The 20,138-nt window shown below is 47.3% G+C and overlaps 1 protein-coding gene across 3 annotated transcripts in view; it reads left to right on the forward strand.

The window, feature by feature from the left end:
• The first annotated feature begins 7,582 nt into the window (after positions 1-7,582).
• Positions 7,583-20,138, forward strand: part of LOC8031822 (cAMP-regulated phosphoprotein 21) — a 112,570-nt gene continuing 100,014 nt past the window's right edge. For all 3 annotated transcript variants that reach the window (XM_040210372.2, XM_040210374.2, XM_040210373.3), the window contains exons 1-3: positions 7,583-7,846; positions 15,416-15,507; positions 17,609-17,681. In XM_040210372.2, the coding sequence (XP_040066306.2) occupies positions 17,666-17,681 (16 nt within the window). In that variant the 5' untranslated portion in view covers positions 7,583-7,846; positions 15,416-15,507; positions 17,609-17,665. The remainder of the gene's footprint in view (positions 7,847-15,415; positions 15,508-17,608; positions 17,682-20,138) is intronic.

The following is a 20,138-nucleotide window of genomic DNA, read 5'->3' on the forward strand; positions in this document are numbered from 1 at the left end:
CTGCCACTCACTGCCCTTACGCACACATGGCCCTCACACGCCTCACGCACTCATGGCCCTCACACCCCTCACGCACTCACCGCCCTCACACCCCTCACGCACTCATGGCCCTCACGCCACTCACCGCCCTCACGCCCCTCACGCACTCATGGCCCTCATACCCCTCACCGCTCTTACGGCCCTCACGCACTCACGGCCATCACCGCCCTCACTCACCCTCACCCTCATGAATTTTCCTGGTTCAGAAACTCACTCACCCTCACCTCACCTGTGAAGATGAGGGTGGGTGAGGGTGAGTGAGGGCCCTCATGAGTGAGGTTTGCCGGGGTATGCAGAAAGGTGAACTAAAGTGCGCCGTCGAAGCGTGACGACAACGGGCTCCTCGTCTGGCGATTGGTTGAAACGATAGACGCGCTCTTGGTTTTGATTTCGGTGGTGAGATGTGACGAAAAATTTTTATTTGAACGTTGGATAATCTTTTGAAGTTTTAGTTTGGAATTAATAGGCTTCATACCGTGTATAAAAGCATAATCTGAAGCGATCCCTCCGTTTGTCACTGGTTGAACGCATCCCGCACTGCTACCTCGGGCGCGTAACAAGCATCGAGCAACCATGGACCAAAAAAAGAAAAAAAGGTACGAGCGCCGGGGGTGGCGGACTTTTGGTTTTGGTTTCGTGCGTCGTCTCGCGTTCGCTTTTGCGAACTGGTGTCTCACCAATCATTATGCCGCGTTTGTGTGCAGTACTAGGTTGCGCGAAAGGTCGGCTAAAGACGTGCGGTCGATCGGGCGACGTTAGTTTGCATAAACTGCCGACCGATGCAGCAATGCGCAGCATTTTGTTGCGCGCCGTCGTTTTGCGTAGAGCTGTGGACAGCGGTGTCAGGATTTGTTCGTTTGAGCAGCACCTTCACGTCAGCCGGAGTCTGGGTAAAAGTGGGGTGGGGAGTCGCTCTGAGGCGGCGACCGAGGAGTTGGTGGTAGGTCTGGGGCGCCCTCGTAAAGCGCCAGTCCAGAGTTCTGCGCCCTTAGCAGCATCTCCCGTTCAGTCGGCGTAAAGTCGCTGAACGGGAGCTCAAACTCGTTTGCGAGCGCGGCGTTGTCGTCCATTTCTTCCAGGTTTTCTTCACAGACCGCCGTGCACTAGAGCGATCGACCAACGGGAACCACACTGAGTGTGCACTAAATCCTAGCGATGCCGACAGTGCTCCCTGACGTCACTTCTCTTTCTAGAGGCGAAAAAGGGAAGAAATCTGAATGTTTGTTTTGGTTTCGCAAATTTATTTGCAGGTACAGAAATAAGAGTCACAACGTTCTAGAAAAAATTGTGTGGCATGCCAGGACCCCAATGCTTCCGAAAACACCTTCTTTAAAAAAAAAAATTAAATTGCCTTCGTGGTTCCTTTTGCGAGCCTTGCAGGGGCGCTCAAAGCGACGGCACGAGTTCCCGCTAGCAACGCAGTTCTTGCCCACGAAACTCCATTTAGACACAGGGAGAGGTGCATTCTATCGTGTGCCTGCTCTCAGCTTTTGCTGCAGTAAACTGGTAAACGAAACATATTTTCGCAGTCCATGCCGATATTCCAAAAAAACTTTTTTTTTTTTTGTTTGCGTTTAGCGGAATTGAAGAAAGCTTGTCTTCATTTGCCGATAGAGACGTCTTCCCATACTTTACAACTCCAATAAAGGTGCACAAACGCTAGTTTCTTCATGTCAGAAAACAAAACTCTCTTTATATATGAAAAAAAAAAAATCTAGTCCGTCGTATTTAATAACATGAACGGCCCGGCACCCGGTTGTGCCTGGCACACAGGCGCGCGCAGTCGCGCGCCTTGCGGGCCCCGCTCAGACCTGGCGGCGGGGGGCGTGGGGCGGACAGGGGGCGGAAAGGATTGCCATTGATGGAAAGGAGGAAAACGCGGGGAGAGGAGGAATTAACACGCTGACGCCACCAAGCGGCAAGACTCATAACTACGGTACGCTTGGCCCTCCGAGGCATGATGACGTCAAGACCGCGCCGGATCTCCCGAGATGCATCGCACTCTTCGAAGGCCGATTTTGAAGCGCTCGCCGGAATCCAGGCATTTAGAACGAAAAATACAGCCATCCGCTTGAAATATGACTACGCGATTATCAATTACAGGTTTATCTGATTCCATTTGACTTATCTCTAGGTGTTCCCTGTATTCGCAACTCCAGCGCGCCGCTCGCCCTCCCGCGGACGAACGGAGAACCAGAGGAGCGGGGACGGCAGCGGCGGCGGCGGCGCGGAAGCGGTGGCAGGGACTGTCGGCCTTGATGCGTGAAGCCGTTTTAACGAAAAAAGTGAGCGCGTTGAAAAAGGAATTTCTGTGCTCCGCCTTGCAACAGCCTCGCACGAAGGACCGGGATGTCTAATTTCATTACGGATTTTTTTGTGTATCGCATACGCTGCGGATTTCTGGTCTTGTGCATGGCCGCCAGCTCAATCTGTGCTCAACGTGACGGAAAACGCTCCCAGTAATAATGAAAAACTCTATAGTAAGGTCTACGGAAAGTCTATTCTTTGCCATAAGTAGGAGAAAACTCGTCGCGCAACGGTATGTCGAGCAATACAAATCGGGAATGGGTTCGCATTTCAAGGCCGTTACAAGGAACATGACCATTTATTCCAAGCACTTTAAAAAGACAGAATACCCGTACTTGCTTTCAGGTAATTACAAAGCAAATAAAGAAATGCTCGAAGCATTTCAGGCGCGTCTGTGTTAGCCAGCCGTTCGTGACGAGTGCTCAGAACGCACAGTTTTGGCCAGAGGGACCGCAATGTCGCAAATAACACGGCAAAAAAATGTACGCTATATTAAAATATTTCTTTTTGATAGAGCAATAAATAAAACCCCTAAACACGCCGATTATGTTAATAGGCAGTTTTTGCCTAGCGTACGACAACTTCAGTTGGACGTACAGCGCACTGCCGTTCAACCGGCGCTACCAACTTTCACGATCGGCTTGATAGCCGAATTGTGCAACTTATTAAAATAGCTTAAGTAAGAGTAAATGACTGTAAAAAAAAAGTAATAGGTTTTTTGTTTTTTGGCTTTCCTGCAAAACCACGTTTTTTTCTTTTTTTTTCGGCACTCTTTGATTCGTACTTTAGCTGTTTAATGTCTTATATTGCGTCATCATCAAGCCTCTCGTAAAAGTTGGGGCCATCAGTTTCACGTAAGTGGGCTGCACGGCGACCTGAAGTTTTGTAGTGTCGTATATGTGACAAGGGGTGTATAGAACTACAACATTTTTTTTTATTCATAAGCACGGCAACGCTCCTGGCGCGCACTGAAAATTGTGCTTCAAAGGCGCAGCGGGAGATTGCGGTTGTAATGCTACACCACACGGTAGCCTGCGGTAACAAACTTTCTTTCAATAACCATAGAGCAGTTTGATTAAGTGTTGCAATACACTAAAACCGAGACAGCAGCGAGTTGTGAGGCTGTGACGCAAAGACACCAATACTGTGAACGCGGCTTTTCCGAAGCTTGACGGTCACCGTTCGCGGCTCTCTTTCTAGAGCACTAATGGCCAGGCAAAGCGCAAACATATCTTCATCACCCTCGAAAATATTCTGCCACCAGCAGTAACGTGGCCGGTGCCTAAAACGCGGTCGCCCACCACTAAGTTTCGCAATTTGAGGTTTCTGCAACTTTCAAATAATAGCATGCTCGTTTTCTTAACGTGCATCAGCATCTCCGTCACCTGTACTATGATCCCTCCCTAACCGCTTCGCATTTGTAGACAAATAAATTAATTTTAGCGCGCTGAACAGCGTCAGCGAGCAGGCGCACATGATATCCTGGAGAATCTATCCCCGTCTCTTCCGCCATCTTGGAACTACCGCCCCGCCACCTATAGGGCGTTGGAGTTGCGAATAGTTCAAGTTTCGATTCAGTATCCCTTTCGCATCTAATTCAAGCCCCGACCAGGGCGCCCCTAGCGGCTAACGGGTCCATTGCATCGGGGAGCTTCTGCCAGTCGCTGCGTTGGTTGTGCGTTGTGGTGGGTTAGCGCTGTAATTTCTGAGATGGCTATTCCGCACCAAGAAAGCCGCAACAATTGCTGCGTAGTCGGCTACAACAGTACGTCGAAGATCGCGCACGGCACGTAGTTCTACATCGTCCCTTCGAAGCCGTACGAGGCGGAGTACTGCGCGATCTTGGTGCGACTTGTGCGTCCATACAGGTTAGTGGCGTTTCTTACCTTCCAGTTCGCGCTTTGTTTAAGCTGCTCACGAATAATACAATTAACTTTTTTTTTTTCTATTCTAGCGACGATGGAACAGCATTGACACCGACGGAAAACTCTAAAGCATGCAGCAAATACTTCACCGGAATCGAGAAGCGGAATGCGGTCGCCCACCTAAGCCTACCCTTGGATGTTTCCATCAACCTACAGTGGGAATCGCGGAACGGCGCGAAAAAAAAATCGCCCAGTTATCGTCAAGCTGATTCAGAAATAAACGTACATAATTACCGCAGTCCACTCAACGCCAACTACATTTTTTTGCGGGCGCGCTTAATTTTGTTAGCGGGGTACGGCACTCCGTGACATCCACTTGTCCGTCGAAACGGACCTCCTTAACGTCGTACACGCGGCCAGATTCACGAAGGAGTTTTCCCTTCTTCATATTGGTACCCCGGAAGAAGCTTTCTGGGTTCGTAACCGCCTTAAACACCGTCGTAATCACCCCGGGAACACTGTCCGCTGTGCTGCTCATCGCCATTGCTTCCCCCCGATGATTCTGCACCGGCTACCGAAGAAGCTTTCCGGATTCGTAATCGCCCACTGTCCTCTGTGGTGTTCGTTGCTGTTACTTCCCGATGATTCTGCGCTGACGGCACTGGCTACCGAAGGAACTTTCCGAATTCGTAACTGCCTTAAATTCCTTCGTAATCATGACGGGGACACTGCCCGCTGTGCTGTTCGTCGCCATTGCTCCCCGATGCTCCTGCGGCGGCTACCGCTAGGTCGCGGCGAACAATAGGCGACCGCCGCGACACGGCCTGCTTGCTCGCTTCCTATTGGTGGAGGTAGAGGGTGAAGGCTGAGGGCCGCCTTGTAGGTTTTTCTAATGAGGTCGTTAACTTTGTCGAGCTCTGCTCGTTGTAGGAAAAGGTAGGGTTCTCACAGAGACGGCAATTGAAGCTACCCTCCATCGCGTCAGCTAAGCTCTTGAAGTCGGTCACCTCTAAATAGCACCATCGCTTACACCATTCACACTCTACCAACTCCACTTCTCCCTTACCCTTCCGTCCTTTATGTGTCATCTCCCGCCAAAGTCAGTACAAAGCCCACCCAATCTAAACAAATCCTGACCCTAATAATTTACTCGGCGTCTTCACGAATTCGAATGCGGCCAACCAGAAGCCGGAAATCATACCTTGGCGGTGGTCGCGAGAAACGAAATTAATAAGTGCGTCGGAGTAACTCTCGGTGACTGAAAATATGGTGCACGTGATGTTTCAATCACGTTCATCCAAAGTCATAGTGGAAGAGCACGACTAGCGGAATGGCCGACATAATCCGTACGCCAGGCGCCGAGGGCCGGGAATCTACCGTCCGAGCAGTCACACTCTGTTTAAGCGGAACATTTGTTTCTTACATCTTTCTGCATGATCATTATCGAAGCACCATGTGCTGCACCCTATTTTGAACCATGAAGGGTTACTATATTTAACTCTTACGCGCTTGTTAAAACCCCACATCTATGCTTAAAACTGTTTCTCGCTACCACTGCTAGGGCATTCTTTTCGGCTTCTGGCTGGACAAGGGAGCATGTCAAGCTGGTCAAGCCGTCTTTCTACCTCTTTCTGCGTGCTCTGGTACATGCCCTAGCTCCGCCCGCTCCTCCCAATGACCAAACTCTCCCATCTTGAAATATCGTCACTTCCAGTATGGGCGAAAACATTGCTTTGCCGTCGCCACGCCAATAGAATGCATTTAGAAGATAAGCGTAACCGTCACCCATTCTCGTTTTGTCTCCCCTCTATTTTTTTTTTACTATTTGCAGGTTGAAACGTTTTAATAATTTTTTGTCGCCCATACTGGATCGCGCTTGCCGCTCCCGCAAGTGAAGCCACCGGACCCAACCCCGCTGGGATACGATTTCCCGTTTTGCTAGCCTTTTGCTGCGGTTTTCCAGCGTGCTGTAGACACGTTTTCTACTCGTTCGTCGTCATTCGCCGAGGAACTTTTTGAGACTCTGTGTATTGTTGAGACTTGCCGTCGTGAACACGTGGAAAATTTTACGAAAGCGCAGTGTCGCAGGAAAAAGGCACAACTCGTCGAAAGCAAGGGTCTGGCGGCGTGTTCAAAGCTTCCTTGGCACGCCAAAGTGCCGTGTCTTTGTGCCTTCGCACGCTTGGATACCGGTCAAGAATTGACGCCGCGCAAAAGTTGTGAACGTGTGTCGCGCGTAGATGCCTTTAGATCATTTATATATATCGGCCACGGAGTTCTGGATCGTCCAGCTGTTCCGGTGAGTTGCTATCAATAAAAGGGGGAGATCCGTACGTGTTCTTATGTACTATATTAACCATGGCTATGTCCCAAATATACTCTAATAGATTCCGCGGGAGCACGAATAGGGCGACGTTGTGGAGCCAGGGGGGTTTTCGAAAGCAAAAGTACAAGACGGCGAGAATGAAAATCTTAGAAGCGCGGCCGATATGGTCGTGTGCAATCTGTTGACCAATTACAATTAGGCGAGCCGCGCTCAAACGTCAAGTGCAATTAAGTAGGTTGATAATAAGCCAGCACTGATCAGTGATGAGGAGCTGTTGTGCACGGTATTGTGTAAATCGTCTAAGGACGAAAAAAAGACGTACCTTCCCCCCATCTTCCGTCGCTAGTGGACGCTGGATTAAGCTCGTTCCTAAACCGCGAGGTGAAAAGACGCTGATCCAGAGGCACGAACAGCTTCACGCACATTGCACTCGCTAAACACATACACACGGCGTCGGTTCTTGGTCGGTATCCAAGCGTGCGAAGGCACAAAGACACGGCACAATTCGGCGTGCCAAGGAAGCTTTGAACACGCCGCCAGCCCTTCCTTTCGACGCGTTGTGCCTTTTTCCTGCAACACTGCACTTTCGTAAAATTTTTCACGTGTTCACAACGGCAAGTCTCAACAATACACAGAGTCTTCAAAAAACTTCTTCGTCGAATGACGACGAACGAGTAGAAAACGTGTCTACAGCACGCTGGAAAACCGCAGCAAAGGCTAGCAGAAACGGCAAATCGTATCCCAAGCGAGTGAAGTCCGGTGGCTTCACTGGCGCTGCAGCGAACAAGCGGGGAAGCGCGATCCAGCAATTGTCATAGAGATCAGTGGCTCTGGGCGCTGTCCTCGAGGTGAAGGGAAAGTGGGGACGTGTGACACGACTCATATTTTATTAGAAACGAGTTTAAGTATACTTGCTAGGTGGCGCAAAATACAGCCCAAATAAGTGTTTGGTTGTGGGTATTGATCCATCCATCGCTTAATGAATGACGTCACCGACTGTCACTTTACCGCACTTTACGTGACGTAGTCAGTTTCTGACGTCGGTAATCAGCATGGCTGTAGGTGGGCCGTGAGAGCGAAGACGGCGGTCGCCGTTTTTAAAGTCAAACAAGGTGTAGAAATAAATTTCCGGTACCGATGAATTCGCAACGGTTAGGTCACTAAACTCGTCAAAACTGGAGCGCTGCCGGCTCACCCTGGACCAGGACTTTCGCACGGGTCGTCGGACGCCGGCCTGCTTATTCTTTTCCCGAAGGGACGCGGAGGATCGGACCGCCGCCGCGGCGATTGCTTTTTTACGGCCACTTTCGTGAGTAGTTGGGCTTCTTTTTCCGCCTGCTTGCGGCCAGCCGTGCCCCAAAGAACCCCCTTTGTCGTGCGTTGAATCGGGACGGCCCTGAACAAATCGGCCGACGTTTTTTCATTCATACGCTGGGAAAATCTCTCGGAGCGGTGCCGAGTAGGCCTAGCGCCGTCGCCGTACGACTGCATGCTACCTGTGGCGAGGACCTTCTGTTCGGCTCTTTCACAGGCAGCGTAGAAAAGTGATCGAAGCGGAGGCAGTGATCGGGTTGTGCCCGTTCACCGGGGCTAACCAACTCCGAGGCGGCAGTAACAAGGGGGCTTGAAACGCGGACCACCGCTCTACAGCCTGCAGCTTGAGAAACTCGGATCGAAATCCCCCGGCAAAATAACACGCAAACGACACATGCTCCTTGCCTCGTCCCATAGAAAGCTTATTGGTGTTTCCCCCTCATGAAAAGTGAAAGCTATTTTTAAAAAAAGAACTAATAGAAAAAAAAAAAAAAGCCCGCTTCCGGGGTTTTGCATGCAGAGCAATATGTCAGTGTATCAAAATTGGAACTCCGTTTGACCGTGAAATGTTTGCCTTTTCTCCCTGGCAGTGTACTGCTCGGCAGACACGCGGCGATGTTCTCGTGTACAATGGTGAATCTCGTCCATGCGCATTCTCTGGTGTAACGTGAACAGCGCTCGCTAACCAAAGAACCTTGAACCCATCCTCGCCGAGAAAGGCCGCAAAATGTGGCGAGTTCACACCGTACATTTTGCAGCGTAACTCTCTTTTATCCCGATTAGTCAAATAAGTCAAAGAATCTGCCATAACCTAAGAAAAAGAAAAGAAACAAACAGCAATCGTTAGCGTGGATTATGTGTGTGTCTACATGTTTCAGCCCGGCACACCCTTGTAGCAAAACCTGAGCTCGATTCCTACAACACGTGTGAGGGAATAAAAGGGTTAGAAAGCGCAAACTATAGACAGACAGGAAGCAGCAACAAGGGCAGGTGCTGTGTACCGTCCGTGTCTAGTTCAAACTTTCTAGGTCTTTTACCTAACTACAAACCAACTAGCCCAAAACTATGTTTGAATGCAATGGTGGCCGGGCTGTATGTCTCTTGTGCTTCGTAAACGTTTAAATACTAGGGCCACACCCAGATATATTGCGACTCGCGAGTCACGCATTGCTTATAGTATGTTGTATTCACAGAGATAGTAGTAACTCGGTTTCTTTTGAGAGGAATGAGAGCAAAATGAAGAGGGTAAAGGCTGACAATGTTTTGTTACTTTTTCCGGGGGCCCTGAATTACTGTGTGTTCAGACCGGCTGAAACTGTGTACATTAGCAGTTGCCACTGTCTAAACATGCAGTTTTGCCATAGCAGCTGTCTTTTGCCATAAAGGAGGGATGCTGAAACACATCTTCGGTCCCCCACCACTTTGCGAGTCCAGACACCCTCTTCAAAACGATAGGGAAAGTGTGAAGACGCGTATTGAACTGCGAAGGTGCGGTCAGTTATTTTATATACGAGTGTTCAGACTTAACGATCAGCCATCCAATTGGGCGTTTGGGTTGTAGCTGTGAAGGGAATGCACATTCTTTGATTATGTGTCTGAATTATGCAACTCAGTATGAATTACTGAGTGCAGCACGAAAGGGGGGCACCACTGTGCTTGAGTAGTGCATTTATTTGCCTTGGATTAAATGAGGCACCACTATACTCTGTTTCACCTTGTGTTGTACCGGAGGAAAGGCTACAAGCGCGAGCTCCTTGCTCTATGGCACACCTCGGCGGCACAAGCTCTCGTGCACCAAGGGCAGCTGCCAACGATACGAGCTCGCGCTTCTAGCCTTCGCTGCGGTACAACATAAGGTGAAACGGAGTATGGTGAGCTTCAAAGATTGGAGCCAGAGACATAAAAAAGGCAAAAGGTGTTTCTAAATGCATATTTTGCTGCTGTGTAATCAAAAGTAAATTTTTTTTTTTTTTTTCAATTTCTGTAAAACAAAGAAAAAGGTGCAAATGTAGTTAAAATTAGGTTTTATCTTCCTCCAGTACTAGTCAAACAAAATTGCCCTTTGGGCAATAGGATGAGCTTGGCACCGAATTTATCAGGTAACTCATCTCTTAGCAGAGAGTTCTTGTCCCATGACGAATGTTAGGTGAATCTGGTGCATTTAATATGAAAACACATGCCTATGGTCTGGGACCCTGTAGCTGCCTCAAGATTAGTGTGGTCTCAAGGGCGCTCGCCATCAGTGTTGCCCGGTATTAACTTTGATAGGTACCAAAGGAGCCAGGACCTTGAGTGGGGCACTGTTACCGAAGACATCCTGAGCAGAGATGCAGCAGGAACAACCGTAGCCGACTCACTCGAAGCATGCAGCAATGTTACCGTCCACTTTCTTGCCAAAGCAGCGGCAGTGCTAGTGAACGGACAGGCGGATCGGTGGCCGAGTGGGCTAGCGTACACCAGCTCGGAGCACGTGGAGCGAAAGCTCGCGCTGCAGAACCCAGAGATCCTGGGTTCAATTCCTGCCCCTACCCCTGCCCTTTTCAATCTTGATGAGCATCATACCTATCACTACTGCGTGGTGCATGTCAAAGACGCTAGCGGTTGTACTGCACTGTCTACATTTTTTAATTACACCGGAGACAGCGGATGCCCATTAAGGCTGACTAAGTTCTGGCTGTACGAACATACACACAACATTATTTTTTAGTGAACAGACACTTGGAAGACTGTCGTTGCAGTGTGCGATGAGGGACTCGCACTCTGGATCAATGGTCTCGAAGGAGGTTTTACCTGTTACGTTTCAGGCAATAGACCCTCTTGAAAAGTGCACGCCATCTAGTAGCTACTGGGCCAATTATTTGAGTCTGCTATTGCGCCTACTCCGAGCATGCATTGGACACGAGGGTTATGTCAGCATTGTGCGTGAACTTGACTCGGCTCGTATAAAAAATAAATGATAGATCAGCGTTCGGCCAGGACTCTGGTCCAGTTGAAGAAATGATGGCCGCCAAGATTGCACAATGAGGTTTTGAAAAGGGCCTATTGGGCCCCATAACTACTTGAAAGTAGTTAAATTCACTATTGTACCTCCAGCAAACTGCACTTCTTAGATTGTGCAGTTCAAGAACAACTGGAATTGAACCTGCAACATCATCGGAAGGAGGCAGTTGGTCGAGGGGTCTACTTGGGGGTTTTCATCCTTCAGCTACAAGAGTTCCCTCTTGGACACAAAAAATGGAAGGATATTTCTGCTATTGAAATTTGGGGGAAAATCGGGCTGTTTGACCTGCTTTGCAATTCCTAAATTATACAAAAAAAAAAAAAATTTGTGCACTTCAGTTTTGATTTGATTGTAGGCTGCTAATCATTGATTGCATTGACTGAACATATGTGGAGTATTTCACTGCATTACTTTATTTGGGAATGTTAGGAGGGAAAGCGAAGATTGCAGCTCACTTTTAACGTGTTCCGAAGCACCTTTGTTTATGCCTTGCCAAGCACTTTTGTGATCCGAACTGGGGCCGCACTGCCATTAGTTTGGCTGTAAGCACCTCCCATCATCCCCTTAATTTTTTTTATGTTTAGTTAACATAGCTATTTCATTAATATCTGTTGGGGCATTGTACAAGAGGGAATGCGATGGTTATTATCAGAAAGAATAAAGCGGGTGATGAAGTGCTTCATGAACATTCCTCATAACACAATATAAGAAACAATGGTCAATAGCAGGCAGTGAGGACATTTGTACATCCACAAACAGCTAATAAATAACAGTAATGAAAAACAACCATTTATCTTTGCTTAAGAAGAGTGGTTGTTTGGGCTAGTTGGTTTGACATCTTGTGCAATCTTGTGCACAGCAAGGACGAGGACACAAGGGAGAACAGGACACGAGGCACAACTTTCAACTGATTTTTATTGAATACATGTACCGGTATTTGTAGTCACAAAACAAAAAACAACAACAAACAAAACAACAAAAACAAAGAAACAACCATCACAGAGCATGATTGAAAAAAACACTATCTCGTTCTGAGGAAAACCAGCTCCTTCTCCGATAATGCGATTGAAGGCATAGCAACACGCGTGTCTCCTACATAATCAATGTGTTTGGCTTCTACAACTTCGCGTGTTAAAGTTGACTTGTATTTTCTAATTTTTATCCATCAAACAGTGGTGTACAACGGCATGCCCTGCAATGTAAGTTAAAGCCACCGTTTTGTTTTTGCATGTTGTTACTGTGCTCGTGAAGCCGGTCATTTAGGCAGCGCCCCGTCTGCTCGACGTATTGTCCGCCAGAGGACAACGGAATGCGATAAACCACACCATCTGTACAGTTGACAAATTTCGTTCTGTGCTTCTTTTCACACCCGTGTTTGGTACGCACGCCATGCTTTGATAGTTTGCACAGGTTCATGAGCTTATTGGGCGTAGAAAACACTACCTTTACATTTGATCGCATTGCTACTTTCTTCAAAATCTGCGACACTCCATGAATATACAGTGTCACAACAACTTTTCCTTTTTGTCTTGCCAGCTGGCTCCCATTGTTTTCCTCGAGACAGTGCTGTTGGTGTTACGAGCCCCGTGCGAATAAGCCATTGCTTTAGTTTTATTCAGCGTACTCCAAGCTAGTCGAAAGTAGTATTGGTAACCTGTCTTCCACCAGTGCACTAAAAAAAAGTCCCGTGAGCATATGATCCCCACTGGTTTTGAACAGCAAGCTTTGCGGTTGCTCGCAGCTGGGTGCCCCAAACACATTCTTTTTGCGGTCGTGGAAGGGCTTCTAAGAAAGCGCTGTCTCATGGAAAACAATGGGAGCCAGCCAATAAGACAAAAAGGAAAAGTTGTTGTGATTCCATATATACTTCGAGTGTCGCCCAATTTAAGGTAGTGTTTTCTGCACCCAATAAGCTCATGGACCTGTGCAAACTATCAAAGTTTGGCGTGCGTGCCAAACACGGATGTGAAAAGAAGCACAGAACGAAATTTGTCGACTGTACAGATTGTGGTGTTTATCGCATTCCATTGTCCTCTGGCGGACACTACGTCGGGCAGACGGGGCGCTGCCTGAAGGTTCGGCTTCGCGAGCATAGTAACAATGCGCAAAAACAAAACAGTGGCTTTCTTGACTTACATTGCAGGGCATGCGGATGTGCACCACTGTTTGATGGATGCGTAAAAATTAGAAAATGCAAGTCTATGTTAGCACGCAAAGTTGTAGAAGCCGAACACATTGATTATGTAGGAGACACGTGTGTTGCTAAGCCTTCGATTGCGTTATCGGAGAAGGAACTGGTTATCCTGAGAACGGGATTGTGTTTTTCCTAATCATGCTGTGTGATGGTTGTTTCTTTGTTTTTGTTGTTTTGTTTGTTGTTGTATTTTCTTTTGGGAGGATGGTTCAGACTACAAATACCGGTGCACGTATTCAATAATAATCAATTGAGAGTTGCGCCTCCTTGTGTCCTGTTCTTACCTTGTGTCCTCGTCCTTGCTGCACACAAGATTGCATAAGATATCTTTGCATGCAGATTACAAAAACGCATCTTCCCACATGCTTCAATTTGGCATGCGCCGCTGCGTACAAATGGCACTTTTCTACGCTCGCCGCTCGTTGGTGCCTGATCCCACTACTCCTTTCTAGTATGCGCCACCTTTTCCACCGCTTGGTGGCGGGTATTTCGACGGGTCATTTCTTGCTTCTGTACTTTCTAACTGCATTTGTTTCTTTTCTGATCTAAAATAGTGAACAAAAACTACTTTTATAAATAATTGAAACGGTTCGTGCCACTTATATTTTGTATTTCGACTAAAAAGAAGCTTTTAGTGGCGCTGACCAGTAGTAAGCCCAGGACCAAAGACGTCACATATCGCACGCTCTTTGCACCGCGGGTCTCCCCCGTCGGTGGAGGAGGTTTCCGTGTCGTCCAGTTAAAATATGACGCGCTGATATTTAGTTACTCTCCCTGTGCCCGCTGGCTTCCCCGAACCCTGAGGGATGTGGAAACAGCAAAAAAGGTAGATGCTTAAATATGACTCCAGGGCCCCTTTAAGGACTGTAATTGAGTGAGCTATGTTAACCGTCGTGCCAAGGTGGGCTTTCTCCTCTTTTTAACGCAGAGTGGGTTAAGGGCTGGGATAGGCAAGGAAAGCAGTGCCACGAAAAGTGTCACAAAAACTGCTGCAAAAGTATTGCGTGCCGCCAAATTTAGTGCCGTTACACTCCCCTGAGTTTAGCATGACTCCTGAGCCTCTGAAGAATGTGCCACACAATATGCAGCGTGTTTGGTGCAACTCAAAATGCGCTGGGCATTCTACGGCTCCCTACCTTCCCTGTAGCATTAAGTTACATTGTTCTCTTTCGCTTGACAAGCCAACTCCTAATCTTAACAGCAAAGAATGCCATCTTTGTCTTGTGCCATATTTGTTTTTGTACTGACTCACGCTTGGGTAACTTTCACTCGTGACAGTTGATGTTATATTAGGTGAACCAATGTGCCCATTCTATGCCGTGGTAATGCATTTTGTTTTGTCTACATCGTGTGTGGAGTGAATGATTGCCAGTTTTTTGAGTCCGTGACTAGGGCACAGTGCTTTCGGGGATCAATCCGACGAAAGATCAGCGATAGAATTTCTAAATTTGAATTTATCAGAAACATTCCTATAATCGAGATCACGGCGACAAATAAAAATCGAAGATACTTGACCATAGTCGCGATCGAGTGCTGGGTCAGTGTTCGTAAGGAGAGGCTATCGCAGTCTCTCTTTTGACATTGCACGATTGACGAAGGGCCGACAGCGTCCACTCGGAACGACGTATCAATGTTGCTGTATTTCTGGGCAACGACAGTAGCTCTTCAAAGCTTCTGTGCAGCCACTGTTCAGGTTTTTGGCCTTACATGGATGGGAGGCAGTGGTCTTAGGAGAGCCAAAACTCGCGAATGGAGGCTGTGCTTTCTCCAGGGGCCAATGTGTCCGCTGCACTGTACACTGAGGCTTGTAGTTCTTTGTGTCTGCAATGCAAATGTTCTAAAGAGGCTTATCAGCGGTGAAACGCAGAGTCAGCTGTTTTTAAATTGTTTACTACGAGCCCTAATTCACCTTAGGTAAGTCCCTTTGACACATATAGGGCTGTCTTCTAGCTAGTATGGCTCCCATTTAAAATGGCTTTCTGTTTTTTTGGATGCATTTATGCGAGGGTAATATTTTTCTTTATTCATCCTTATTCCTTATTTGCGGAGAAATGGTAATTTAATGGAAGTAAGAACCGGTGAGTGCCAAAATTACAATAAAGAAAACAAACTCAGAAAAACACCATCTAAATTTCAACAGAAATGAAATCCGAAAATGTAGAAAGTCTGTGACTTGCTGGGGCCTGTATGAAGCCTTAGTTTACCCAACCTAATAAAAAATTTTAATATGTCGATTGGGGAGTACGCAACCACGCATATTACCGGAATAAATGGGGTAAATTTGAGTTGCACTCGAAAATGAAGTGTCTCTTGGAAAAGGAAACACCCCAAGCGTAGCGACCGCCTTGTGACCTCTGTGGCCCCTGCAGGGAGGCGGAGCCGAGGGGGTGTCCCCTGCTGCTGGGGATGGCCTTCCAGAAGGCCCCACTGCCGCCGGGCAAGGCACCACCCCTGCACTGAGGTGAGCCCCCCATATACTGAAAGGCAGTGCAATTCCTCCTCCCCCCATGTTTTCCTCCTTTCCATTCAGGGCAATCCTCCTTGCCCTTCTTCCACGCCACGCCCCCCCCCCCCCCCCCCCCCCATGTTTGTGCGAGGCCCGCAAGGCGTACGCCTGCGTGCCGGGCCATAATTGTTTGCTATTGCACATGGTGGACTAGATAATTTTTTTTTGTTTTCAAATATGAAGACCGTTTTTTTTTTTTTTGATGTGAAGAAGCTAGCATCTGTGTACCTTTGTTGGAGTTGTAAGCACGGGAAGCCGTCTCGATCGGCAAATGTAATAACACGAGCAGAGTTAAAATCGCTCAGGTGTGAAGACAAGCTTTCTCCAATTCCGCTAAACGCGAACAAATAAAAAAAAGCCAATGTAGTTTTTGAGTATTTCGAGCCATGCACTGCAAAAATATATTGAGTTTACCCGTTTGTTGCAGCAAAAGCTGAGAGCAGGTACACGGTAGAATTCACCTCTCTCTGCGTGTAAATGGAGTTTCGTGGGCAAGGACTGCGTTGTGATCGGAAGCTCGTGCTGTCACTTTGAGCATCGGTTGGGCACGCACCCGTAAGGCTCGCAATCCTTAGTGTATATCCTACTGAACCTTTTTAGTATCTTGAATTAAGTGCAATTGCACACTCAGCATCGCTCGAGTTAGGCAAAGAAAAGACACCATAATGCATGCAAAACCTGGACTTTTTGGTAATTTTTAGCATTACTGATCATTTTGCCAAACCAGCAGCTTGGTTTACTTCGTACGCATTTTATAAGCATCGAATATTACCTGCAACTGTGCACATGCGCGCAGAGGAATATACTACGTCTGCTATTTACGTGCCTCGTGCATATTGTCACGAATGACAATTGATGAGACGACGAAAACTGAAACAACAAAGTTTAATGGGGTGAACTTGTGCCCACAACAAAGTAGAAAAAGGCTATCGTCGCAGGCGTCGATAGCGGCGTGACAGCAGGATTGAGCGTTGGAGCGAGACTGACTCCGGCTCGCCACGCGGAGCAGCTTTTGTACCCGCGTGTGCCTTTGGACTATTCGGCCTAGAAAGTTTGGCATGTAGAATATTCATAACTCAATCAGACTAGAAGGTTCTAGAACTTACGAGAACGCCAAGTAGATAGAATAAATAGAAGTACATTCCGTTCCCTGGAATAGAGCCCGGATCCTCCACACGACAGCCAAGCACGGTAACCATTCAGTCACGCACGCGCTCGCTCGGCGACGCGTGTGGCAATGCATTCACTTATTGTTTCACTTCAGTCAAAAAAAAAATACTAGTACGTGCTCGGTTGCCTTGCCAGCGCGTTTCTCATTTATCCCATTTATTAGCGAGGCCCACTTTCATTTTTAGTGTGTTTCGAGATATTGTTTTGACGTTCTCACGCGCAAGGTATGTACTTGAGTTCACTTGCAAAGCATACAAGACTGGCCGCACACCCCTGGGTGTACCTCACTGCGTGAGTTACAAATGAGGATGGAGAGATCCTTCAGCAAAGCCTTCAAAACACAAGAGCAATTTTATTTATTGTCAATAAATGATGTTTCATTAATCACGGAGAGCAAATCGCATACAAAGATGAAAACAAGAAAATATTTATTGCTACGAGGCAAAATATTGTACTGGCCTAGTTGCCCTCCTGTGGAACTGCAAAGACGTCCGCAACAGAATAACTACCGCATATTTCTCACCGTGTACAACCGCCTACACAAAAAAAAATCCCAAGCACAGCAAAACAACCCCTTTTGTTCAGGATGTCGTCATAGATTATACTGTTCTGCTGTGACTGAGGATTCGAAATGACCTTTTTTTCGATCCCGCATAAATCTATACAAAAGCAGCGGTACAAAAAAAAACAGCAATTTTGAAACAAAACATTCAGTGCACATTTGTGAGTGCGTCTCTCGTTGCAATGCTCCTGCTACCAGATTTCCTCGACGCCACTTGCTTTTGTTCTGCTTCGACATTGTTTGTTCTGCTTCCCCAGAATTTGGTCCCAACGGCCGTTCTTTTGAGTGAGTGGTGAGTAGCCTCTTTGTTTCTCTTGTGGACAGGAGGAGCTGCCTATGGCTGCCCTGGACTAGTCCAGCCTGGATTCTTCCAGAGAATCTATGGCCAAGTCTGAAAGTGAGTCTTGCTGGGCCGGGGCCACCCTCATCCTACCAAGTTGGTCTATTTTGTATGCGGTGATGCACAGGCATATAGACGAAAACCCAAGAGATGGTTCGACATATGAAGTGCTGACTCACAACTGGAGTAATCATTTGAAAATATAAATCAACAATATCTGACAGAAATCATGAAAATATTGATCTTTGTGGGTACTTTAGAGGCACTTTTATTTTTTTTCTCAATTGGCACGTCACGCTTTTATTGCATGAGGGGCATACCTTGGGGCATATTTCGCAAACTGCAGATAAAAAGATAGTTTTCATATCTGCATGTTTAGGAAACAGCATCCTATGAAATGACCTTAGCCAAATTTTATGAAAATGCCTGATTTTGGAACACTTGGAAAGAATAAAAACATGGAGGATTTCGCACCATTTGGCATGAAAAGTCAAATTGATTTCATAGATGTTTACCGAACTTTGAAGCCATGCCTCCACTGAAGAAGGGAAATTTGGTTAGTGTTGTAAAATAATTAAAAAAAAAAATGCAGAAAAAAAATATCCTGGAAAGTTTTTATTTTTTTATTTTGCTCGTTTTATTGTCTTCAGACATCCTACTTTCTTGATTAAAAAAAGTGCAAAATTCTGATGAAGAATTGGTAAAAAATGTGTAACTCGCGGTGGCTCAAAGCATGGCAAGTTTATGCGAATATTAGTCATCTTTGAGGCTGTCACTCAGCTGTCACTCAGGACAGCGACACGTTCTATGTTTCTCCGATATGATTTGCGATAGACTACACTAAAACATGCGACATTTGCTTTTGGAATTATCGAAGCACGCGCAAGTTTCAAGATAGGTGGCGCAAAGGCAAGTAGGGAACGCTAGCGAAGGAGCCTTTGTTGCGACGTCCTAAGCCTAACCATGGCAACGGCAACTGTTCCAATGCAATCGGCGCTGCGCTCATGTGTGTCGGCGCTTCAGAAAAGAGGATAAGGTTCTTCGAAAAAGTTTACAAAAAAAAATGATACATTTACAACTCTGTAATGCCGAATTGGAGCGCAGCTCTTGAGATGAGGAGGGGAGGGTACAGAGAGGAGGGTATGCCCCTCCTCCTCCTCTGACCCTCCTCCTCTCCTCCTCTTACCCCTCTCTTGCTTTCTCCTCGTGACGTCAACGGTGATGTCACTCGTGACCCCCCTGACGTCACTCGTGAAGGTCGTGAAGGTCACATGAAGGTTGTGAGCTTCTCATGACCTGCTTTTTGAAGGTCGTAACTTTTGTTGTAACCTTCACAAGCGTCTTTCGTGACGTCACTTGTGACTTCCGTTGTAACCTTCACAGGTGTCTTTCGTGTCGTCACTCGTAACCGTCGTGACGTCACATGTGAGTTATTATGGAAGACGTCACATGTGAGTTATTATGGGACAGTTTCCATAATGCGACGCGTGGTTACGCTGACGGTGACGCCGCTCAATCCGGAAACGGGCGCCTAAGAGCTGCACTCTAAAAAGTGGCATTGGGCTCTGCAAGTTGAGTGATGTGCAACATGGGTGTGCTGATGATACTTCCGAATGACGCAATCTGCCCCACCTGTCACGAGTGCAGATTCTCTACGCGTCCGAGGGTCGGCCGGGAAATGCGAGGGATTTTCACTGTCCCTCGAATTACCCGAGCTGGTTGGTTCTTTCGATGTCTGCCTCAAAACGTGCCGTGTTGGATGGATACACGAGCGCAAAGCAAATCTGCGCACACGTTTTGCCATTCGTCCACTTGAAAGCCGTAAACTTCCGCACTTCTGCGTGAGTCTGGTTCTGCTGACGGCAATCCAGCGCGAGACCTTTGCTAGCAATATAGTTTATGCAGCTGCCACGAAAACCACCAGCTGCGGAATGACCAAAATGCCGGCGTGAAAGGTGCAGCTAATGTAACGGTATTTGATAGCACATTCCATTTTCCGCATTATTTTCTCGGGGCCCAAGGGCATTGTAGAGGAAAGTGTCTGCAATAGATAAACAGATCAAACATGAACGAACGGGCAAAATCTTTCAGCCTTTCCACTCTGATGAAGAAGGAAGACCAGCGGAGCTGTACAATGGAAAGTAATGGCCGGTTGCAAGTCGGCAAGCCAGAGTGGAAAGGCTGCCGCCATCTACGAGCGACGGCGGCAACCAGATACGTGGCTTGCCGCCGCGGCTCATAGATGGCGGTGGGTGTCTAGAGTTCGATGTCTTCATTTCTTTGCGGGGTACACGATCCTGGGGAAACTAGCCCTTAACAGCTCGGCTGTAAAATATGCTATGAACAAATGCTACGGAATATCTGTTAAGATATTAGCGATTGCTGTTTTAAAATCGCTAGTGTTGGTTATAGGAAGTGTAAGTGGAAGAAGGCAATTTCAATCCAGGGAGGCCCGAGAAATGAAAGGCGCGAGAGGAGGCGGGGAATTAGCAACAAACAGTGAGGGACGGTTTT

Source organism: Ixodes scapularis, unplaced genomic scaffold (assembly GCF_016920785.2).
Source record: "Ixodes scapularis isolate PalLabHiFi unplaced genomic scaffold, ASM1692078v2 PGA_scaffold0__279_contigs__length_252992795, whole genome shotgun sequence".
Classification (NCBI taxonomy): Eukaryota; Metazoa; Arthropoda; class Arachnida; order Ixodida; family Ixodidae; genus Ixodes; species Ixodes scapularis.